The 19,862-nt window shown below is 38.8% G+C and overlaps 1 protein-coding gene across 1 annotated transcript in view; it reads left to right on the plus strand.

Annotated features, from left to right (window-relative positions):
* col7a1l (collagen type VII alpha 1-like) overlaps positions 1–19,862 on the plus strand; it is a 100,252-nt gene that overhangs the window by 28,416 nt on the left and 51,974 nt on the right. The window contains exons 16-38 of the mRNA XM_060890108.1: positions 1,953–2,066; positions 2,199–2,348; positions 5,976–6,116; positions 6,299–6,445; positions 6,553–6,672; positions 7,579–7,725; positions 8,118–8,348; positions 8,804–8,943; positions 10,150–10,273; positions 10,361–10,504; positions 10,864–11,051; positions 12,181–12,258; positions 12,348–12,365; positions 12,462–12,488; positions 12,573–12,641; positions 13,968–14,048; positions 14,192–14,218; positions 15,357–15,401; positions 15,856–15,924; positions 16,015–16,110; positions 17,113–17,139; positions 17,225–17,278; positions 19,578–19,649. Coding sequence (XP_060746091.1) covers positions 1,953–2,066; positions 2,199–2,348; positions 5,976–6,116; positions 6,299–6,445; positions 6,553–6,672; positions 7,579–7,725; positions 8,118–8,348; positions 8,804–8,943; positions 10,150–10,273; positions 10,361–10,504; positions 10,864–11,051; positions 12,181–12,258; positions 12,348–12,365; positions 12,462–12,488; positions 12,573–12,641; positions 13,968–14,048; positions 14,192–14,218; positions 15,357–15,401; positions 15,856–15,924; positions 16,015–16,110; positions 17,113–17,139; positions 17,225–17,278; positions 19,578–19,649 — 2,309 coding nt within the window. The remainder of the gene's footprint in view (positions 1–1,952; positions 2,067–2,198; positions 2,349–5,975; positions 6,117–6,298; positions 6,446–6,552; positions 6,673–7,578; positions 7,726–8,117; positions 8,349–8,803; positions 8,944–10,149; positions 10,274–10,360; positions 10,505–10,863; positions 11,052–12,180; positions 12,259–12,347; positions 12,366–12,461; positions 12,489–12,572; positions 12,642–13,967; positions 14,049–14,191; positions 14,219–15,356; positions 15,402–15,855; positions 15,925–16,014; positions 16,111–17,112; positions 17,140–17,224; positions 17,279–19,577; positions 19,650–19,862) is intronic.

The following is a 19,862-nucleotide window of genomic DNA, read 5'->3' on the forward strand; positions in this document are numbered from 1 at the left end:
GGTCAAATATCGGCACCCGATTCTCTTCACAGATGAGAGCAGGCTCACAATGAGCAGATGTGGCAGAGGTGAAAGAGTCTGCTGATGCTGTGGGGAATGTTATGCTGCCTGCAGCATCGTCCAGCATGACCGGTTTGGCCGTGGGTCAGTGACGGGCTGCAGAAGAATAACCTCAGAGCTTTGCACAGACGCCCGTGTCGGTGTAGTGGACCAATGACCGTATGCTGGTGGAGTGGACCAGAGGTTCCTCCTGATCCAAAACAATGCCTGTCCTCATGTGGCCAGAGAGTGTCGGCAGTCTCTAGATGACAAAGGCATCGACTAGCCCTCACTTTCCCCAGATCGAATCTAATTGAGAACCTCTGGGATGTTATGTATCAGAGCATCCAAGTTGCATCACAGACGGTCCAGGAGCTCATCGATGCCCTTCTCCGTGTGCCTCAGGATGTTGTCAGTGTATACAGGTTGGCCATACACACTACTGACTTACGTTATGAGTCATTACAGTTAGATCAGACAGGATTTTTTAATTTTTGTCCTTGATTTTTGGTGCGATTTTGAATCCAGTCCTCAATTCATCCTTTAACAACCTCAGTTGATGATTTTGGTTTCCATTGTCACATCATTTTTGTTCTTAACGAATTACACATTGTCTATAAGTGGAGATTTTCAACTTGAATATTCCTTCATAGAGATCTAAAGTGTGTGTGTTCCCTTAAATCTTTTCAGCAGTGTTTAAATCTTATATACCTATAACTCTGAATTATGAAACAGAGATTTATTTAACTTTTTCTTTTTTTTCCAAAAAAAAAAAACCCAATGACATTCAAACATTTGTCACCAGTAACCAACAACCTACAAAAATAAATTACAAAAAAAAAGGTTGATGTAGGGTGTAGAGCAATAACAGTTGTCACAGAAGATAAGCCAGTGGGACTGTTTCTGCCATGAAATAATAGTTTTTAGGCCACCGTTATTATGACGCAAAGCTAAATTTGGTGGCCTGACTCATAACCGGAAACAGCTAAAAGTTGGAGAGGTGAAACAAAAATGCCTTCGCATACAGCAGGGTGTATTTACTGTGGCAACACAATAGAACGATGCAGCTGTGTAAACAAAGGGGAATTAATCATTACTATCATTATTATTATTATTATTATTATTATTGTTTTTAGATTTGTTTTGGTTTTTTATTCTGTTTCACCGATGCCAATTTTCTCTCTTTTTTGTAACGTGTTCAATATTAGCTTATGTGAAATGCTTCATCGATCCTGATCATTAATTATTATTCAGTGTACGGTGTGTACAATCTCTCAGAGGTGGGAGTAAGTCACACATGTGCAAGTCACAAATAAGTCTCGAGTCAAAGTCAAGTCGAGTCGAGTCTTTTTTTAATATTTGTCAAGCAAGTCTCAAATTTGCGACTTACTGTAAGTCTGACTCGAGTCAAGTCGAGTCCCCCATCTCTGTCATTTAACTCAAGTCCGAAGTCATGAATGTCAAGTCAAAGTCAAGACGAGTCTTTTTTTAACATTTACATTTACAGCATTTAGCAGACGCCCTTATCCAGAGCGACTTACATTTTATCTCTTTTTTATACAACTGAGCAATTGAGGGTTAAGGGCCTTCCTCAGGGGCCCAGCAGTGGCAGCTTGGTGGACGTAGGAATCGAACTCACAACCTTCCGATTGGTAGCCCAACACCTTAACCACTAGGCTACCGCATCCCTGTATTTGCCAAGCAAGTCTCAAGTCTCAAATTTGCGACTTAAGTCTGACTCGAGTCAAGCCATATGACTCGAGTCCCCCATCTCTGCAATCTCTTTCCCTTAGAAACGGACTGTATTTGACTTTAAGAACCTCGATCACCGGTGTCGTCTATAGAATACACATAAAGTAAGGTATAACACAAATAACCTGAGATTCACGTCTGTGTTCTTTACTTGTCCACAGCTCCCCTTGGCTATGTGTCTAATTTCAAGGTGATATCTTACACAAGTTCTTCCGTAAGCGTGGAATGGAGCGCCATTGTAGGAGCCACTGAGTATAAACTCACCTGGAGCTCAGGTAAAATCTCACCTTCACCACTTCCACTTGCATGCATGACTGTTTCATTAAAACAAAATGACCTCCTCTGTCACATGTACACTGCTGCTATGTGTGTGTGTGTGTGTGTGTGTGTGTGTGTTTCTGTCTCAGAGGGAGTAAGCGCACAAAGCCGATATGTGGATCATAGCGTTTTACATCAAAGCATCACCGGCCTCCAGCCAAACACGCTGTACACCGTCAGCATCCACGCTCTGTACGGGAACATGGAGGGGCCAGAAATCTCTCTCACACAGATAACAGGTACCGTCACGCTCAGTACAAACGAAAGACGTGTAGACGCTCGTGTCGCACACTTTACTCTTGTTTCTTTCGCATGTATCCGAAGTACAAAATAAAAATACGTAAGAAATAACACACTTGTGTGCACTGATACTACTGATTTATAGGAAAATAATTCACCTGCTGTGTCTCGACACCACCATTGTGTATAACCCTCAAGGAAATCTCACCTAGCTATTAGCTAGTGACAACGTTAATGATTAATACGTACCACACCATGCACACACGTCCTAGGAGTCGACCTTGTGTCCTATACAGACGACGGAGGTGGATGTACAGTATTAAGCCCCCTTCAGGACGTTCCTGTCTACTTAGTGCTCTCATAAGATGTCTCAGCATATCAGGACGCGTGTCACTTATGTGCGCATCAGTGCACGATGAATGACTGGGTGACAGCTCTTACTTAACAAAGCCATAAGAGGAAAAAGCCGATCGGTTAATTGCGGGTTTCACACACAGACAGGAAGGACGAGGACAGGTTCCGCCTGCTGTTCCAACAGAAATGCCCTGATTGATAGACACCTCCTGTATTTTTAGTCTCTAAGTTCAAGCTGCAGCTGTCTATGGCACCATGTATTTTAACTTTTGTTCCCTCTGCGTGTGTGCATGCGCGTGTGTGTGTGTGTGTGTGTGTGTGTGTGTGTGTGTGTGGGACGTCTGTCAGCATTACTGTTATCATCTCATCCTATGCTGATGTGTTGGATGTGCTGCACACTGGGAAAAAAGGGAAGCCAGCTATCCAAGACATTTTTAGTCGCATCTATACTGCTGTATTTTTTAACAAGACAAGTTTATTTGGTAGATCACCACCCCACCCCCCACCTCGACAACACAGTTATTCAAAATATCTTTGTTTGGACCGGATTTACTTTTTTTTTTTTTTTTAAACAGAAGCATGCTGTTAACTTGCTGTTAAGTCCATTATTAGAACCTTCTCCAGCAGACTGTCGTTATTTTTAGCCAACCGGATGAGTGTCGCTGTTACTTTTTAAAAACTTTAAAAAAAAAATTGTTGTTCTACATTTGAAAAGAGGCGAACTTGTGAACTCAGGGCTTTGTGAACTGGATTGTCGACCTCACGAGTCACATACGGCGAAGACCTTGTCATTAGTTTCCGTAACGCAAAAAAGAGACGTGCCTTACCATTTATAATGTCACATGGAGTTGGTTGTGATGACATAAGACAGGGCTCTCAAGTTTTAAAACAAACACGGAAATATATATATATATATATATAAAAACAATAATGGGGGAGTTGTTGTGTTTGGTAAGGATCACTGACCTCAATTTAACAAAATACAAAGTATTTGTTTAATTTCCACTTAATTTGTGTGTGTGTGTGTGTGTGTGTGTGTGTGTGTGTGAGAGAGAGAGAGAGAGAGAGCGAGAGAGAGAGAGAGATTATGACTGGTGTTGTTTATTGTAAGTGTTTGTTACCTTTTTGGACTCCTTTATCATTTGTAATGTTGCTCCCATATAAAACAGTTCGGCTCAAGCCCAGACATTTTTTAGGGTCATGATTGAGGACAATGTCCCGTCCAGAGACAAGCTGTTTCGTGTTGAGGTTTTGTTCAAACCGACTATCGAAAATACCCTCTGTAATGTATATGTTTTTTTATTCATTGGTTGCTGCGTTAAATCTTACCCAGATACAATAGTGCTATTTTCTGATTGGCTATTGTGTAGCCTCTTTTTTTGATTGGCTGATAAGTGTCTAAGCGACTAAGAACTGAGACGCGCTTGGTTCCTGCCCGGTTCCATAGAGACAGCGGTGCGGACTGATACATTTTGGGCGCTGAGGCATATTAAATATATGATAAATAGTCAAAAAGTTTTTATGCGTGAGAAATACAATGCGTGGTGGGAGAGTGTGACAAAAGACCCAAATGTGTGACTGTCACTCTCAATGCGTGACACTTGACAGCCCTGACATAAGATGAACGCTAATGCACCAGGGTTTGTTAGATCTAATGAATTTGAACGCAGACCGACACAGAACCTGGGAACTCAGAAACAAATCACAGCAAAGTGAAAACAAAAAAAACCAGTATGAAACCATCCTTAGATCATGACATATTCATCTAGCTGGGTTTAAGATCACAGAAGCAGTTTGGAAATCTACATAATTGGCTTTCATAAACGAACTACAAGCTTTCTGAGAACCTGCAGCCAGTAAGCAAGCAAAATTGTCAAGATTGTTTACATAATATTTTTTTATTTATTTTTATTTTTTGCAAGTAGTAGCTATAACTATTTAGTGTCTTAACAATTTCTTCTGAATACAGTAGTTACTGGGAATTATAATAAACATATATATGGATGTGTTCTCTAGCAGTAGTGTTAGCAGGGCTGTCAAGTGTCACGCATTGAGAGTGACAGTCACGCATTTGGGTCTTTTCTCACGCTCTCCCGCCACACATCATATTTCTCACGCATAAAAACCTTTTGACTATTTATCATATATTTAATATGCCTCAGCGCCCAAAATGTATCAGTCCGCACCGCTGTCTCTATGGAACCGGGCAGGAACCAAGCGCGTCTTAGGTCTTAGTCGAGCCTGACACTTATCAGTCAATCAAAAAAAGAGGCTACACAATAGCCAATCAGAAAATAGCACTATTGTATCTGGGTAAGATTTAACGCAACAACCAATGAATAAAAAACATATACATTACAGAGGGTATTTTCGATAGTCGGTTTGAACAAAACCTCAACACGAAACAGCTTGTCTCTGGACGGGACATTGTCCTCAATCATGACCCTAAAAATGTCTGGGCTTGTGCTGAACTGTTTTATATGGGAGCAACATTACAAATGATAAAGGAGTCCAAAAAGGTAACAAACACTTACATTAAACAACACCAGTCATAATCTCTCTCTCTCTCTCTCTCTCTCTCTCTCTCTCTCTCTCTCTCGCAAACACACACACACAAATTAATAAATAGAAATTAAAAAAATACTTCAGGTCAGTGATCCTTACCAAACAACAACTTTTTTTTTTTTTTTTTTTTTTTTTTGGGGGGGGGGGGGGGCCCCCACCACAGTGGACTGTCTATTTTATGTACAAAACTCTCTGATTAATGGTCAATCTACAGTATGTTCTCACCAGTGGTCATGAGCTACGGGTAGCGACCAACAATAATGTTGCTAGCCTACAGGTGATGGAAATGAGAGAGGGTTGCTAGCTTACTCACTGTGATAGGCTGAAGAGCTCCAGTCCATAAGAACCTTGGAATCTTTTGAATTGTGAGGATTCAGCTTGGGAGGTTTGGACACGTTACAAAGTTGCTCCAAGTTAGCACCTGCTAGCGAAATATCATACATGTCTTACCGCACTGAGACCTAGGACAGATCTAGGATCTCTTATAAAAAATATTAAACTGTATCTCACAGTTAGTTTGTGACTGTTTGGGAATTCCCCAGGAGGACACCTATAACTGGATGTCCCCAGGAGGACACGGAATCTATAACCGGAGATAGAGGTTTGGATTGGATTGTCCAGGAATTAGAAGAGCAGGGAAATTGCACACAACAAATGAATGAACGAATAAATAAACATGCTATATGACTATGTTTTCTTTGTAACAGCAGCTTCTTCGATTGATTCAGAGCAAATTGAGACAGTAAAGGAACTGAAGGTGGTCGATATCGGAGTAAACTCTTTTAGTCTATCTTGGAGGAAAACACCTGGAGTTACCAACTACAAAATCAGCTGGACCCCATTTAATGGTAGGTACCGAGTCTGGAAAAAGGTTCTGTGTTAGTGATTAGTAGGTAACGAGTTCAAAAACAGATAGCAGACTTTTCTTTTCCCCCAGAAAGCTCTTTAAGTATCATCAGATCTAGTGTAGTCTTCGATAACATGCCATCCTTTATAATTTTGCATGTCTATCTTTTTTTTTTCTTGTCAGGTGGAGAAAAACAGAGTGCGACCGTTTCCTCATCCATCACATCGTACACCATCACCAGACTGCCAGCCAGCTCCGCCTACAAGATCCAGGTTTCCTCTTTAGTCAGGGATCGGGAAGGAAGTTCAGCTACAGTCACCGCACGGACCTGTGAGCCTGTTTGTTGTCTGTATTTAAAAAAAAATGGAAAAGCACATAACAGGTCTGAAGGTAGAGTAACATTGTTTAGTAATATTTACTTTGGTTTTGCGTTACAGTGGATCTTCCTAAAGTGAACGGTTTCAGTGCTGTGAACATCACTGACAATAGCGCTGCACTCAACTGGACCAGAGTTACAGGAGCTTCTGGGTATCTTCTCTCCTGGAGACATATATCAGGTCTGATCTCCATTACAGCTAGGTTTACTATCTGATCAGGCATCCTTACACGTTTTATAGCGTTTTACTGTTGAAAACTAGGCACAACATTAGAGGAACTGAGTCTGTGTAGTGGAACGGTTCAGTCGTTCATTCATTTTCAGGAAGTGCTTTATTCCGGTCAGACACGCGATGGATCCGGAGTCAAACACTTGGAAAACTGTGAACTCTGGGCATGAGGTTTGAATACATTTTGAATGGGATAGTTTATCTCATGACACAATGCACATACACACATTCACATTTGAAGTAAGGGTAATTTAGCATAGCTAATCCACCGGCTAGCACGTTTTTGAGATGTGTAAGAAAACTAGATGTACTGGATGATATTTTATACTATGTAAGTTAATAATGTTTTACAGTTGTTTTTGTGTGTAGTTTATTCTTTTTTTAAGGTGTCAAAATGCCCTTTATTTACCATCATTCAAAAGTAGATTAAGCTTAAAAAAACACCCAAATAAAAAACAAGCAAAAATGCTGACCAAAGATCGGGCAAATCCCTGCCAATTCTGTGGTAACTTAATTTTGTATAGGTATGAAAGTTTTCGAGTTCTTTTTTATTTCTAAATTAAAAGTTGTTTCATGTAGACTCTTTTTGTGCCTACTTACTGTATGTTCCTCCAGGTTTCTTCAATTCACTGCATAACCCTAAAACATGCTAATAGATGGTTTGGCTACACAAAATAGCCAATAGTGTGTGTTAACACTATAGTTGAACCTTGTGATGGACTAGCATCCACTCCAGTGTGTATTCATACCTAAAGTCCAGTGTTCCTGGGATACGCTTAAGATCCACTACTACTGTGACCAGGATACAGCATTTCATAAATAGCCCCTATAAATAATCCCCTTCACCGCCTCCTACAGAGCTCCAGAGTACCACTGAAAAATTGGGACCTGGTTTCACCTCATTTAAGATAAAAAACCTGCAGTATGGAAGAACTTACATCTTCAACATCCGGCCCCTCTACGGAGAGGTAGAGGGTCCCGTGACGACGGTTACCAAACGGATCGGTAAGAGATAACGATGGTTAAAGATTTGAATATAATAATGATAAAAATGTATCAGACAGACAAAGTGTAGTGTATTGACCTGGACATAGTTTACTTTTCCTTGTACTATTAGGATGTATAGTTTATCCAGGAAGGTGCACATAGCATACCTATACCTATAATTAGCTTTAATCAGTTAGTAGCGGTTCTTAAGGTTTAATTATGTGCTTTAAATTATACTAAGTTTATTTTACAGTATATAATGCGATACTTACCGGTCATGTTACTTACTGTGCAATAGATTGTGTCAGTCTGGTTATGGAAGAAAATGCAAGCATTTCATGTTGTACCCTGTACTTCTGGACATAGGAGTAAACTTGTCACTGACATGTTATATGTGTGTGATTATACAGTAGGTGCCTTCCACCTCATTCCTGCCCAGCCTGCAACATCAGCCCCTGTTCCAGCAAGCAAAGAGTTCAGCATCAACACTACAGCCAGCAACGACACCAGCAAGACCAGCACTACTCAGAGACCTACAACCAAGCCAAACCTGACCGTCACTAAAACCTCCCAAAGAATAACCACCTTCTCCACTGCATCTAGAGACCAAACCTCTCTCTCTAGTCCCCCATCCGGACCCGGTAAACGTTTATACGTGACGATTCTCGCTGACGCAAATACACGTCGAACTCTGAGCTACTTAAAACGTTTAATTAGCGGGTATGAAAATATGCACGTAAATGCAAATCTAAGTTAATGTGTTGCTTTTAATCCAAAAGCACTTATGTAAGAACTCTGGAGCAGCTGCACCATTTCCTGTTCAGGCTGGGTTATTTTCTGCTTTTGTGCAGTGAACTGTGAGCAGTAAGCTTTTAAAAAATGGCAATTTTAGAAAATTGGTGGTGGCATGGTTTGGAGAGACAGAGACTTTTAAAATACAAGCACTTTTTTTTTTTAAACAAATGAAAAATATATCATGTCATTAATTTCGCTGTGAGCGCTGAGCAGAAAGGAGTTTCTCATTCATTTACTCCACAGTGATGTGTAAGGTCTGACATTATATTTTAATAAGTTCTACACTGCATATGTGTCTCAGTGTGTGGCAGGGTGAAAGCAGACATTGTGTTTCTGGTTGATGAGTCCTGGAGCATCGGTTCTAATAACTTTGGAAAGCTGAAGGACTTCCTGTTTAGGATTGTGACTTATTTCCCTGTAATCGGGCCACAAGGCACACAGGTAAGACCATATATATATATATATATATATATATATATATATATATATATATATATATATATATATATATATATATATATATATATATATATATAAATATAGAAAGACATTTTATTATATAAAAAAATATTTTCAGTTCTTAATATGATTTAAATACAAAAAAAAAACAACCCTGCAGTTTCTTACTCCACTGTCCTGAAGATTTAAAGGAACCGTGTAAGAACCCTTGTTGATATGGGTGACAAAGGTGATGGAGAAACTGGAGCAACTGGCTCAAATTCAGTCCAGCTCACGATACGATAGATATACTCAGCTTCATTTCTCTCCGTTGTCTGCAAACCCTCTTCTTCTTCTTCTTTCGGCTTTTCCCTTCAGGGGTCGCCACAGTGAATCATCTCTCTCCACCTATCCCTATCTTCTGCATCCTCAACACTTGCACCCACTAGCTTCATATCCTCATTAATTACATCCATATACCTCCTCTTTAGCCTTCCTCTTTGCCTCCTGCCTGGCAGCTCCATGTCCAACATTCCCCTACCAATATACTCACTCTCCCTCCTCTGAACATGTCCAAACCATCTTAATCTGGCCTCCCTAACTTTGTCCCCCAAACGTCCAACATGAGCTGTCCCTCTGATGTACTCGTTCCTAATCCTGTCCAATCTTGTCACTCCCAAAGAGAACCTCAACATCTTCAGTTCGGCTACCTCTAGCTCTGACTCCTGTCTCTTCTTCAGTGACACTGTCTCTAAACCATACAGCACGGTTGTCTGCAAACCCTCTGAGATATAAAATCAAATCCGCATCAGATAACATAAAAAAACGTTAAAAAGCTTCTGTACAATTCTTTATATGTTTTACTCTGTGTAATCGGCACAAATAGGAAACGAGAGGAAATTAAACGAACAAACAAATAAGAGACTCTAGAACTCACAGAAGGTCGCCCTCTGGTGGCATGGTGGAAAAGTGTCTGTGATGAGATAAAGATTTATGCATTAGAATAGAAGAGATTATTTTGTCACAGATACATTGCAGCACAGTGGAATTGTTTCCTCGCATATCTCAAGTTTGGCGGTTGGGGTCAGAGCTCAGGGTCAGCCTTGATGCAGTGCCCCTGGGGCAATTAGGGTCAAGGGGGGATATTAAAAATATCCATTATTAGCATCTAATTACAGCACTGGTCCGGATTTGTGCTTGTTTTCTCAGATAGCTGTGGTTCACTACAGTGATCAGCCCAGGATCGAGTTCAGCCTTAACACACATAGAGATCGCAGCTCTGTGCTAAAAGCTCTCAGGCAGGTTCACTACGGAGGGGGAAACACCAAAACAGGTGAATACATACACACATTACATGTAAGCTAAAAAAAAAGTCTGATACACATGCCGTGTTCATGCTCTTTTTGTTTTGTATGTGTAGGTCGAGGGATCAGTTATGTTCTCAGGGAGTTGTTCCGGGAGTCTCTGGGGATGAGGCAGAATGCTCCTCACGTACTGGTCCTGGTGACAGATGGGAAAGCCCAGGATGATGTTGAACCACCCTCCAGAGTAGCACATGTTCTAGGTCAATATTGCATGCTTTGTGTCATTACAAGATCTCAACCTGCTCGACACTTTCATCTACATTGGCTCTCTTACGTTGTATTTACGTTGTGTTGTATTTATAATGTAAATGTTAGATTTAGCCAAATTGACTAATTTACATTTACAATAATGCTGTTTGTTTGTTTGTTTGTTTGAATGTTGAATTGGACAAAAAAGCACCAGTAAGACAGAAAAATAATCCAGAAATAAAAAATATCATGACTACATAGTACATAAAATGATCACACAGGAAAGATTTTAAATACACATTTGCACAAATGTACCGGAAACAATAGAATAAAGTACTGAGCATGTCCGTTTCCTTGACGTGTGTTTTAGGAGTAAGTGTGCTGGCCATTGGTATCGCAAATGCTGACGTTCAAGAACTTAAAAAAATAGCTTCAGCGACCACCTATAAGAACGTCTTCTTCGCTGCTGAGTTTGATGATCTTCCCTCCATCGAGAGAGAGCTGATCAGCAGCATCTGCAGCGAGGCTCTGATGTCCGAGTTTCGGCACCATAAAGAGGTAATTCGTTATCGAACAGACAACACGATATGCACCGTATACACAAATTTATACATTATGCTAATCAATTGTGTTGGAAAATAGAGTTTGTGTTACTGAAGGTCAAGGCATGATCCACTGAGGAGCCTAGAATCCTAGTTTTTGAGTGAGGCTGACAATTGTCATAGCAGAAAAGCACGTTATTTATTTATACAGCATGTAACAGATGCCCTTAATCCAGAGCGATTTACATTTAATCCCATTTCCTATACAACTAAGTAATTCAGCTTGGTGGATCAGTCCAAACACCTTAACCACTAAGCTCTGCTGTGGTTCAACTGCGTTCGAGGTAATATTATTAACCAGGGTTGCCAGGTCTCAGAAAACTATTCACCATCTGAAAACTTTCCAGAAATTTGAAATCTCAGAAAATATAAAACCTGAAACCTTCTCAGAAATTTGGACGATTGAAATAGGACAAATTTTCCCCTTAAATGAGAAATGTATCTCTGATGTACAGATATTATCCAGTCCATAACCCAGCTAACCTTCTCTCAAACTTTTCTGTGCATCATAGTCTTACTGTCTGCATTTTGCAGAAAATAATTGAATTTAATTTTTAATTTTCATTCCGATTAGTCGCTATAAAAATGATCTTGTAAGTATATTTTGAAACGAACCCAATCTGGCAACCCTAATCTGTCATCAACTGTCCTGCAAGTGGTAATTCACTCCAAGTGATGTGGGATGTGGTAGCCTAGTGCATTAGGTGTTGGGCTACCAATCAGAAGGTTGTGAGTTCCTAAGTCCACCAAGTTGCCACTTCTGGACACCTGAGCAAGGCCCTTAATCCTCAATTGCTCAGTTGTATAAAAATGAGATAAAAAAAAAAAAGTAAGTTGCTCTGGTAAGGGTGTCTGCTAAATGCTGTAAATGATTAGCGTTTCAGTCAAATTTAAAGAATGTATATGATGGTGAATGAGGAATAATATTTGTTAAGAGATTACTTTTTATTTACACTTTTCTGCTTTCTGTTATAATAACAAAATAGGAGACATTTCATATTTACTTTTTTTTCATGACCTGATCTTAAGCTTGAGACGTGTTTGTTGATGTAAGTGACTATTTTCTTCCATCGCTTTATCCATAGCCTGCCCAACTGGACATACAAACCACTGACCCGGTGTCTGTTTCCAAGCCCGAGGGTCCCTGTCCAATCCAGTGCAAGGTATAATATCCGATACGGCACCTATTCGATCCTCTAAACTTGTCATTTTAATCTAATCTAATTAAGATTTCCTGAATTTTCTTATACAGGGTCAAAAAGGAGAAAAGGTTCGTTACGTTACTTCATTAATGAATCAATCATATCTAATTTTATATAGTATATCTATATAGAAATATACTGTAATAACCTCCGTCAACTCACAGGGGGACGCGTTCGGACACGGCGGTCTGGTACGTTAGGATTTAGATGATTAGTATTCATAGTGTTTCCTATAGTATCTCCTACCTTAATTCACATTTGATTCCGATTCACAGCGCCCGAAGGTAGACGGTGATGATTACGATCCGTTCACCTTAAAGACTAAAGGGGAGAAAGGAGAGAGGGTGAGTAACATCGTGCACCAAAACTTAATATAAAACGTGTACACTCTCTTCTTAGTGACTTGGATCGTTATGTTCAGAGCTTTTAATTATGGGATTCGGTTGCAGCTTGTTTTGTTGATTAAAGAGTGTCTGCCATTATTAGTATTATTGTTTCAGACCTGGGGGCACGGTGGCTTAGTGGTTAGCACGTTCGCTTCACACCTCCAGGGTTGGGGGTTCGATTCCCACCTCCACCTTGTGTGTGTGGAGTTTGCATGTTCTCCTCGTGCCTCGGGGGTTTCTCCCGGGTACTCCGGTTTCCTCCCCTGGTCCAAAGACATGCATGGTAGGTTGATTGGCATCTCTGGAAAATTGTCCGTAGCGTGTGATTGTGTGAGTGAATGAGAGTGTGTGTGTGCCCTGTGATGGGTTGGCACTCCGTCCAGGGTGTATCCTGCCTTGATGCCCGATGACGCCTGAGATAGGCACAGGCTCCCTGTGACCCGAGGTAGTTCGGATAAGCGGTAGAAAATGTGTGAGAGTGAGTGAGTGTTTCAGACCTATTGGTTGTTATTGGATTCGATCCTTGAACAAACTTAAGTTAAAACTTTCACTGTATGTTAAATAAAAACCCCTGGGATCATCCTCTTATCCTCCTATCTGATATTAATCACTGATAATGTTACCACACCAAAGTTCATTAAAAACACACCCTGAAATGTTTTATTCCTCTTATATCACAAAAATTCGCCTATGATTAGTATAAAAAAAATGTATTCAGGATCAACTTGTCAACTTTTTATCCTTTTATAGTTGCTTTTAGTGGTGTGAAATATATTCCATAAATATTATATAAACATCTCCTTCACCATATCATCGATTATATAGGTTTTTGGTCATTAATATATCTATATAGTCAGAAAGAAAAAAAACTATTATAATTAAAGGAAAACTCAACCGAGACTAAACAAGGCATGTTTTAAGTAAGAGATGAGTAATGTATATCATTTTAATTAATTTGTGTTTTTAGATTATAATAGATTACAATAGATTAGATTACATTAGATTAGATTCAACTTTATTAACTTGGGTTAATATGGGTACAAAGCAATGAAATATGAAATGGAGTTAGCATCTAACCATCTAATATATGTGCAGATATACAGCCATATATATATATCTGTGTGTGTATGTGTGTACTGTAGATACAGAATATATATAAATGTACATGTGTATTATATATTTTACTCTCATATATGTAAGTAAAACTGTAAGTGAATATATACAGTGATATACTGCAGATTTATCAGGGTTTATCAGTGTGGACTTTGTGTAATTTGTCTTCAGGGTCTTCCAGGAACAGATGGCATACCCGGTGTACCGGGACGACCAGGTCGAACTGGACCTCCTGGTTCTGCTGGACTGAGGGTAAAGCACTTACTGGTTAAATGAGTAATCTGTGTCATCAAAGTTCAACTAACATCTGTAAATTTACTAATACAAAAATATTATATATAATATATGACATATGCTATAGAATGTACTGTCTTTGTATTGTAATTGCTCCACAGGGTTCTCCTGGTGTTCCTGGGGATATGGTGAATATCTCATCACAACACATTTATTTAACTATTTATTAAAATTATATCTGCACTAGATAAATTCCTAAGCTACGTTCACACGTACGGCGATTTTATCGTCGCTGTGCTACGAAGTCGTCGGAAGGCGTTCCTTACTACCGGTTGCCATAGTAATATGCAATCATGTATCAGTGAGTGGTGCAACTTACATTCAATTTAGTAAATAACCAATAAGTTTTATTGCCACTAAAATCAGTTTTTATTTGTATTGTGTTTTTATTGCAAATGGACATTGTTTTAAAACAGCTTTATAAGAATTTGGATTATAACTTTGCTCCCATCGGTAGTTGTTGCATAAACTTTTCTCATCACTGTGGATATGGTCACATAGTCAGCAACGCTCTTATTGTAAAAACGAATAAACTCTGATCGCTTTTGTTGCTGCAAGCTGAAGTATGTGTGAACAGAGCATTAGTCATCTGTTATGATCTAATATTATATATCGTCGCTGTCAGACGGAATCCTCGTATCTCCAAAACCGTTATTTTTCAGGAAATTAAAAAAACGCCGTACCTTATCTGCAGTGCACAGGGTTTAGTCCACGTTGCAGTGGATTGTCTTGCGCTAAATTCCTGTCCTCAGACGAGCACCAGAACTAGCGGGGGTCAAGATTTTTTTTTCTTTGAGCCCAGTGTTTTGAAGACATTTACCTCAGAAGACGTGTTGATTCGTTGCGACTCTTCTTGAGGAGAAATATGCCGTGAAGCTCTCCCACGGAGTGAGGAAGAGGTGGACAGTTAAAGTGTCCAATGGAGTTATGGGATTTGCGCTCAAGCTATTTTCAAGACTTTAGATTGGTTAATAACTTGTAAAAATAACAGACCCACGTGGGGACTGACCAATAGCATCGATATGTGAAAAAATATGAAATTGACCAAATTTGGACATACGAGGTTTCCGCCCGACAGCGACGATATTTTCATTGCTTTACCTGGTCACACCAGTATGATCAATATATCTGGAGTTAATTCAGGTCAATGTGAATTATAAGTATGAAGTAAGAAGTAATTCCAGTCTATTTATTGATTTATATATTTGTTTATTTGTTTCCATTTTCTGCTCTAAATACATGCTGTTTCTTGTGGTGGGTTTACAGGGACCACCTGGTATTACAGGACCGAAAGGTCAGCGAGGAGAGAGAGTAAGTTTTACTTAGTCTGATATCTGTCCTAGTTGGTATTTACCAAACTGAACATAGTGTAGTTGGCTGGTTTTATAAACCATCGTAGAAACTGAACTGTTGAATCGAGTGAGCTAAAAATCAGATTTATTTCATTTCTACAACTGAGCACTCGAAGGTTACGGTGGTCCTGGGATTTAAACACATCACACATCTTACATCAAGACAGAGATTTTCTATGACTTTAGTGAGTTTTTGTTTATATAATGCGTGAAATGCATGTTCATGTTCTTCTTCGTTATTCTGTACTCATGCACTTAATTAGCTTGACTGTGTGTTAATACGTCTTAGCATTTTTAGCGTAGGCGCTTAATTTACTTTAACAAAACTCACCTGGAAAGTCTAGATTATAAATGAAAAATGTAGTATTTTTCTACCTCCGATAACTGATAATGGGATTGAATCTGTTTTGCAGGGAGAACCTGGGTATGTAATGGGAAGCATGGATGTTGCCCCAGGACGTAAAGGAGAACCAGGATCCTCTGTATGTTCATTTAAAATTATTTTCTTGCCCATTTCCATATGATTATATTAATACAGTTATAGCTGATGTATATATATTTCTGTATAACAGGGTCCTCAAGGGCCTCCAGGTGTTCCAGGTGTCTCAGGACCTCCAGGACTCCCAGGTCAGCCTGGACCACCTGGAATACAAGGCATTTCTATAAAGGTAAACAGTTAAAACCTCAAAAGGTTTGGTTGTGATGTTGGTCTCTGCTGTTAAAGGATCTGGCTGAAACTGACTGAATTTGAAAGATTAAATCTCAGTAGGTAAAAATCTCTTGAATAAATTCAATAAATGAAATTAAAATGGAAAAAAAAAAATCTCAACGAGAAACGCCAGAATTATGTTGTTCCCTGAAAATATATGATTAAATAAATATATAAATAATAAAGTGATCTGCTAGAACTTATTTTAATCAATTTAATTTAAGTTACATTTTTATAATAATTTTAAAGTAAGGAATGTTAGATACATTTGTTTAAATTAAATTTATGTGTTAAGCTGTTTTTATAACATTCAAACCACCAAAACAAGATTGTTTACTAGATGGCATTTGTTTTTGTTTGTTTGTTTGTTTACAGGTTTAAACGATCTATAAAATTAGTAAACTTTATATTAGATTTGCAACAGGGTTAATGCTTTACAAACCTGTTGTAATTAACATGGCATCATAGTGAGGAGATAAAAAATAAATAAAAATAAAATAAAAATAAAATGTTGTAAAAAAGTACAAATTGACTGCTGTAATTTAAACATGTGCAAAATATTAATTTAAAATATATATATTAAAATAAGATAACGGTGATATGTAATAAATGTGTTATAAAAAATCAGCACAAATTTAAACGTGGTACAAATTTACAAATGAGAAATTTATTCTTGCAAGAAATTCATGGTTATTTTAAAAAAATCTCTAATTACTTTAAGAACTGGAGGACAAAACACAAAAATGTATGCCATAAGGTGTTTGTTCCTGAATGACCCCAGATCTGTGTTTTCTAATATTTAATTATTATTACACACCTGATCCAACTAAGCAACTCATCTAATCTAACAAGCTCTTTCTGAGTTGGTGTAAATGTTAAAAAAACAATGGAATGAAATGTAAATTTAGATGAAAATATATTTGAGAAATACAGTAATGTTCCTATTTGTATACCTTTACAGGGTGAGACTGGAGATCCTGGCCTTAAAGTGAGTATATCTCCCAAAATTATACCATCAATTAACAATTAGTTTGTTAAGTGATTATTGTAAATGTTATTTCTTTTTCTTTTAGGGTCCACGTGGCAAGCCGGGTCCCAAAGGAGAAAAAGGGGAAGTTGGAGAAAATGTAAGTTATTTCAATTCTTAGGTAGTTATCAACAATTCAGAAGCTTTTTATACGCAAAGGTATACTGCTGCATATAATTATAATTGCATATCGTCGCTGTCAGGCGGAATCCTCGTATCTCCAAAACCGTTATTTTTCAGGAAATTAAAAAAACGCCGTACCTTATCTGCAGTGCACAGGGTTTAGTCCGCGTTGCAGTGGATTGTCTTGCGCTAAATTCCTGTCCTCAGACGAGCACCAGAACTAGCGGGGGTCAAGATTTTTTTTTCTTTGAGCCCAGTGTTTTGAAGACATTTACCTCAGAAGACGTGTTGATTCGTTGCGACTCTTCTTGAGGAGAAATATGACGTGAAGCTCTCCCGCGGAGTGAGGAAGAGGTGGACAGTTGAAGTGTCCAATGGAGTTATGAGATTTGTGCTCAAGCTATTTTCAAGACTTTAGATTGGTTAATAACTTGTAAAAATAACAGACCCACGTGGGGACTGACCAATAGCATCGATATGTGAAAAAATATGAAATTGACAAAATTTGGACATACGAGGTTTCCGCCCGACAGCGACGATATATAACTTAACAATATATCCTCCTGCTTACTGTACAGTTTAGTAACAATTTTAATGAATTCACACAACTGTGAAATTTTTCAAGCTAGCAACTAGCATTAGCGTCTTTTGCCATCCACTTGTTTATTGAAATTTGTACTGTATGTGGACATCTGACCGTTACATACTGTACAACCGTCCCATTTCAGATTTATTCCACCTTTACTCTTATAATAAGCTGCACTCTTATGGAAAGGCTTTCCACTAGATGCTGGATCTTAGCTGTGGGGAATTGTGATGATGATGATTGGTGAAATCAGACAATGTTTGTATTTTGAGGAGGTCCCAGTTCCAGTTCCAGTTCAGTGTGGTTGAGTCAGATCAGAGTCAGAGTCAGGGCTCTGTACAGGACACTCGAGTCCTTGCACTCCGTCTTTAACCTCCAGATCATGTGTGGAGGTTAAGGATGTTCATGGAGCTCTGTGCTTTGTGCACAGGGGCATTGTCGTTCTGGAACCGGTTTGAGTTTCTCCGGTTGAGTGAAAGGAAAATACGAGTGTATAGCATGAAAAGACATTTTTGGAAGAGCCACATATGGGTGTGTGAGTCTGCTGTCCACAAAGCTTTGGCTGTAAAGTGTATTATGGGTACCATGTTGTACCAGTTTTAAACAGGGCACTGTGTAAATTTTGATGAAGCCCTTGATTATTTTTCAATAAGTATAATTGATAACAATATATAATATAATATAATATAATATAATATAATATAATATAATAACAATGGGGGCACGGTGGCTTAGTGGTTAGCACGTTCGCCTCACACCGCCAGGGTCGGGGTTCGATTCCCGCCTCCGCCTTGTGTGTGTGGAGTTTGCATGTTCTCCCCGTGCCTCGGGGGTTTCCTCCGGGTACTCCGGTTTCCTCCCCTGGTCCAAAGACATGCATGGTAGGTTGATTGGCATCTCTGGAAAATTGTCCGTAGTGTGTGATTGCGTGAGTGAATGAGAGTGTGTGTGCCCTGCGATGGGTTGGCACTCCGTCCAGGGTGTGTCCTGCCTTGATGCCCGATGACGCCTGAGATAGGCACAGGCTCCCCGTGACCCGAGGTAGTTCGGATAAGCGGTAGAAGATGAATATATGAATGAATGAATAATAACAATAAGTATAATAACTAATTTATGAATTGCTCAGAAACTCCAATTGACTGTATATGACTGTAGAAAGGACGTTATGTTAGTTTTACTTTGCCACAGTCGCATCAAGCTTGCTCATTAGGGATAAATACAAAGAAATTTAAATAGAAATCTAATGTTAATCTTAAAAATTTTATATATATACGTATATTTCTCATGTTCTGTAAAGTTGCTTTGAGAAATTGTTTATTGTGAAAACTGCGTTACAAAGAAAACTGAATTCAATTGAAGATGAACTGAGAATGACTTACTTTAAGGGGACGAGTCTTCAGAACAAGGAGTGTACATCGTGCAGGTTTTTTCCAATAATAAGCTACTTTTTCATCATAAACATAATTTCTTATTTCTAGAAAATAAGACTCAGAACTTATACTGAAATGGTGTTAATGTTAATTCTAGCTATATTATATATCATATATTATTCTGTGTTTGCCATGCTAACTTAAGGCTGAAAGTTGTAAAGAGATTGTAAAGCAAAATTAGATACATATCAAATATTTAAATATGAATTTTATAACCTTTATAAAGATATAACCGATTTGTTTACATTTTTTTGGACAAGGGTCAAGCCGGCTTACCTGGAGCGATAGGAGTGGATGGAAATCCTGGGCTTCCTGGACATAAAGGTGACAAAGTGAGTACACATATTGTAGAACAAACATAACCAGTACTTTTCCTTCTTCCACCTCATTGGTCCATTGTGAAACAGTTCATTATCTTCTTCTCGGACCAACGCCTTATTTCACATCAGAGTTGGCCCTTAGACATGATAATTCTCTCACTCTCACTCATTTTCTACCGCTTATCCGAACTACCTCGGGTCACGGGGAGCCTGTGCCTATCTCAG

This window comes from Tachysurus vachellii, chromosome 16 (assembly GCF_030014155.1).
Source record: "Tachysurus vachellii isolate PV-2020 chromosome 16, HZAU_Pvac_v1, whole genome shotgun sequence".
Taxonomy (NCBI): domain Eukaryota; kingdom Metazoa; phylum Chordata; class Actinopteri; order Siluriformes; family Bagridae; genus Tachysurus; species Tachysurus vachellii.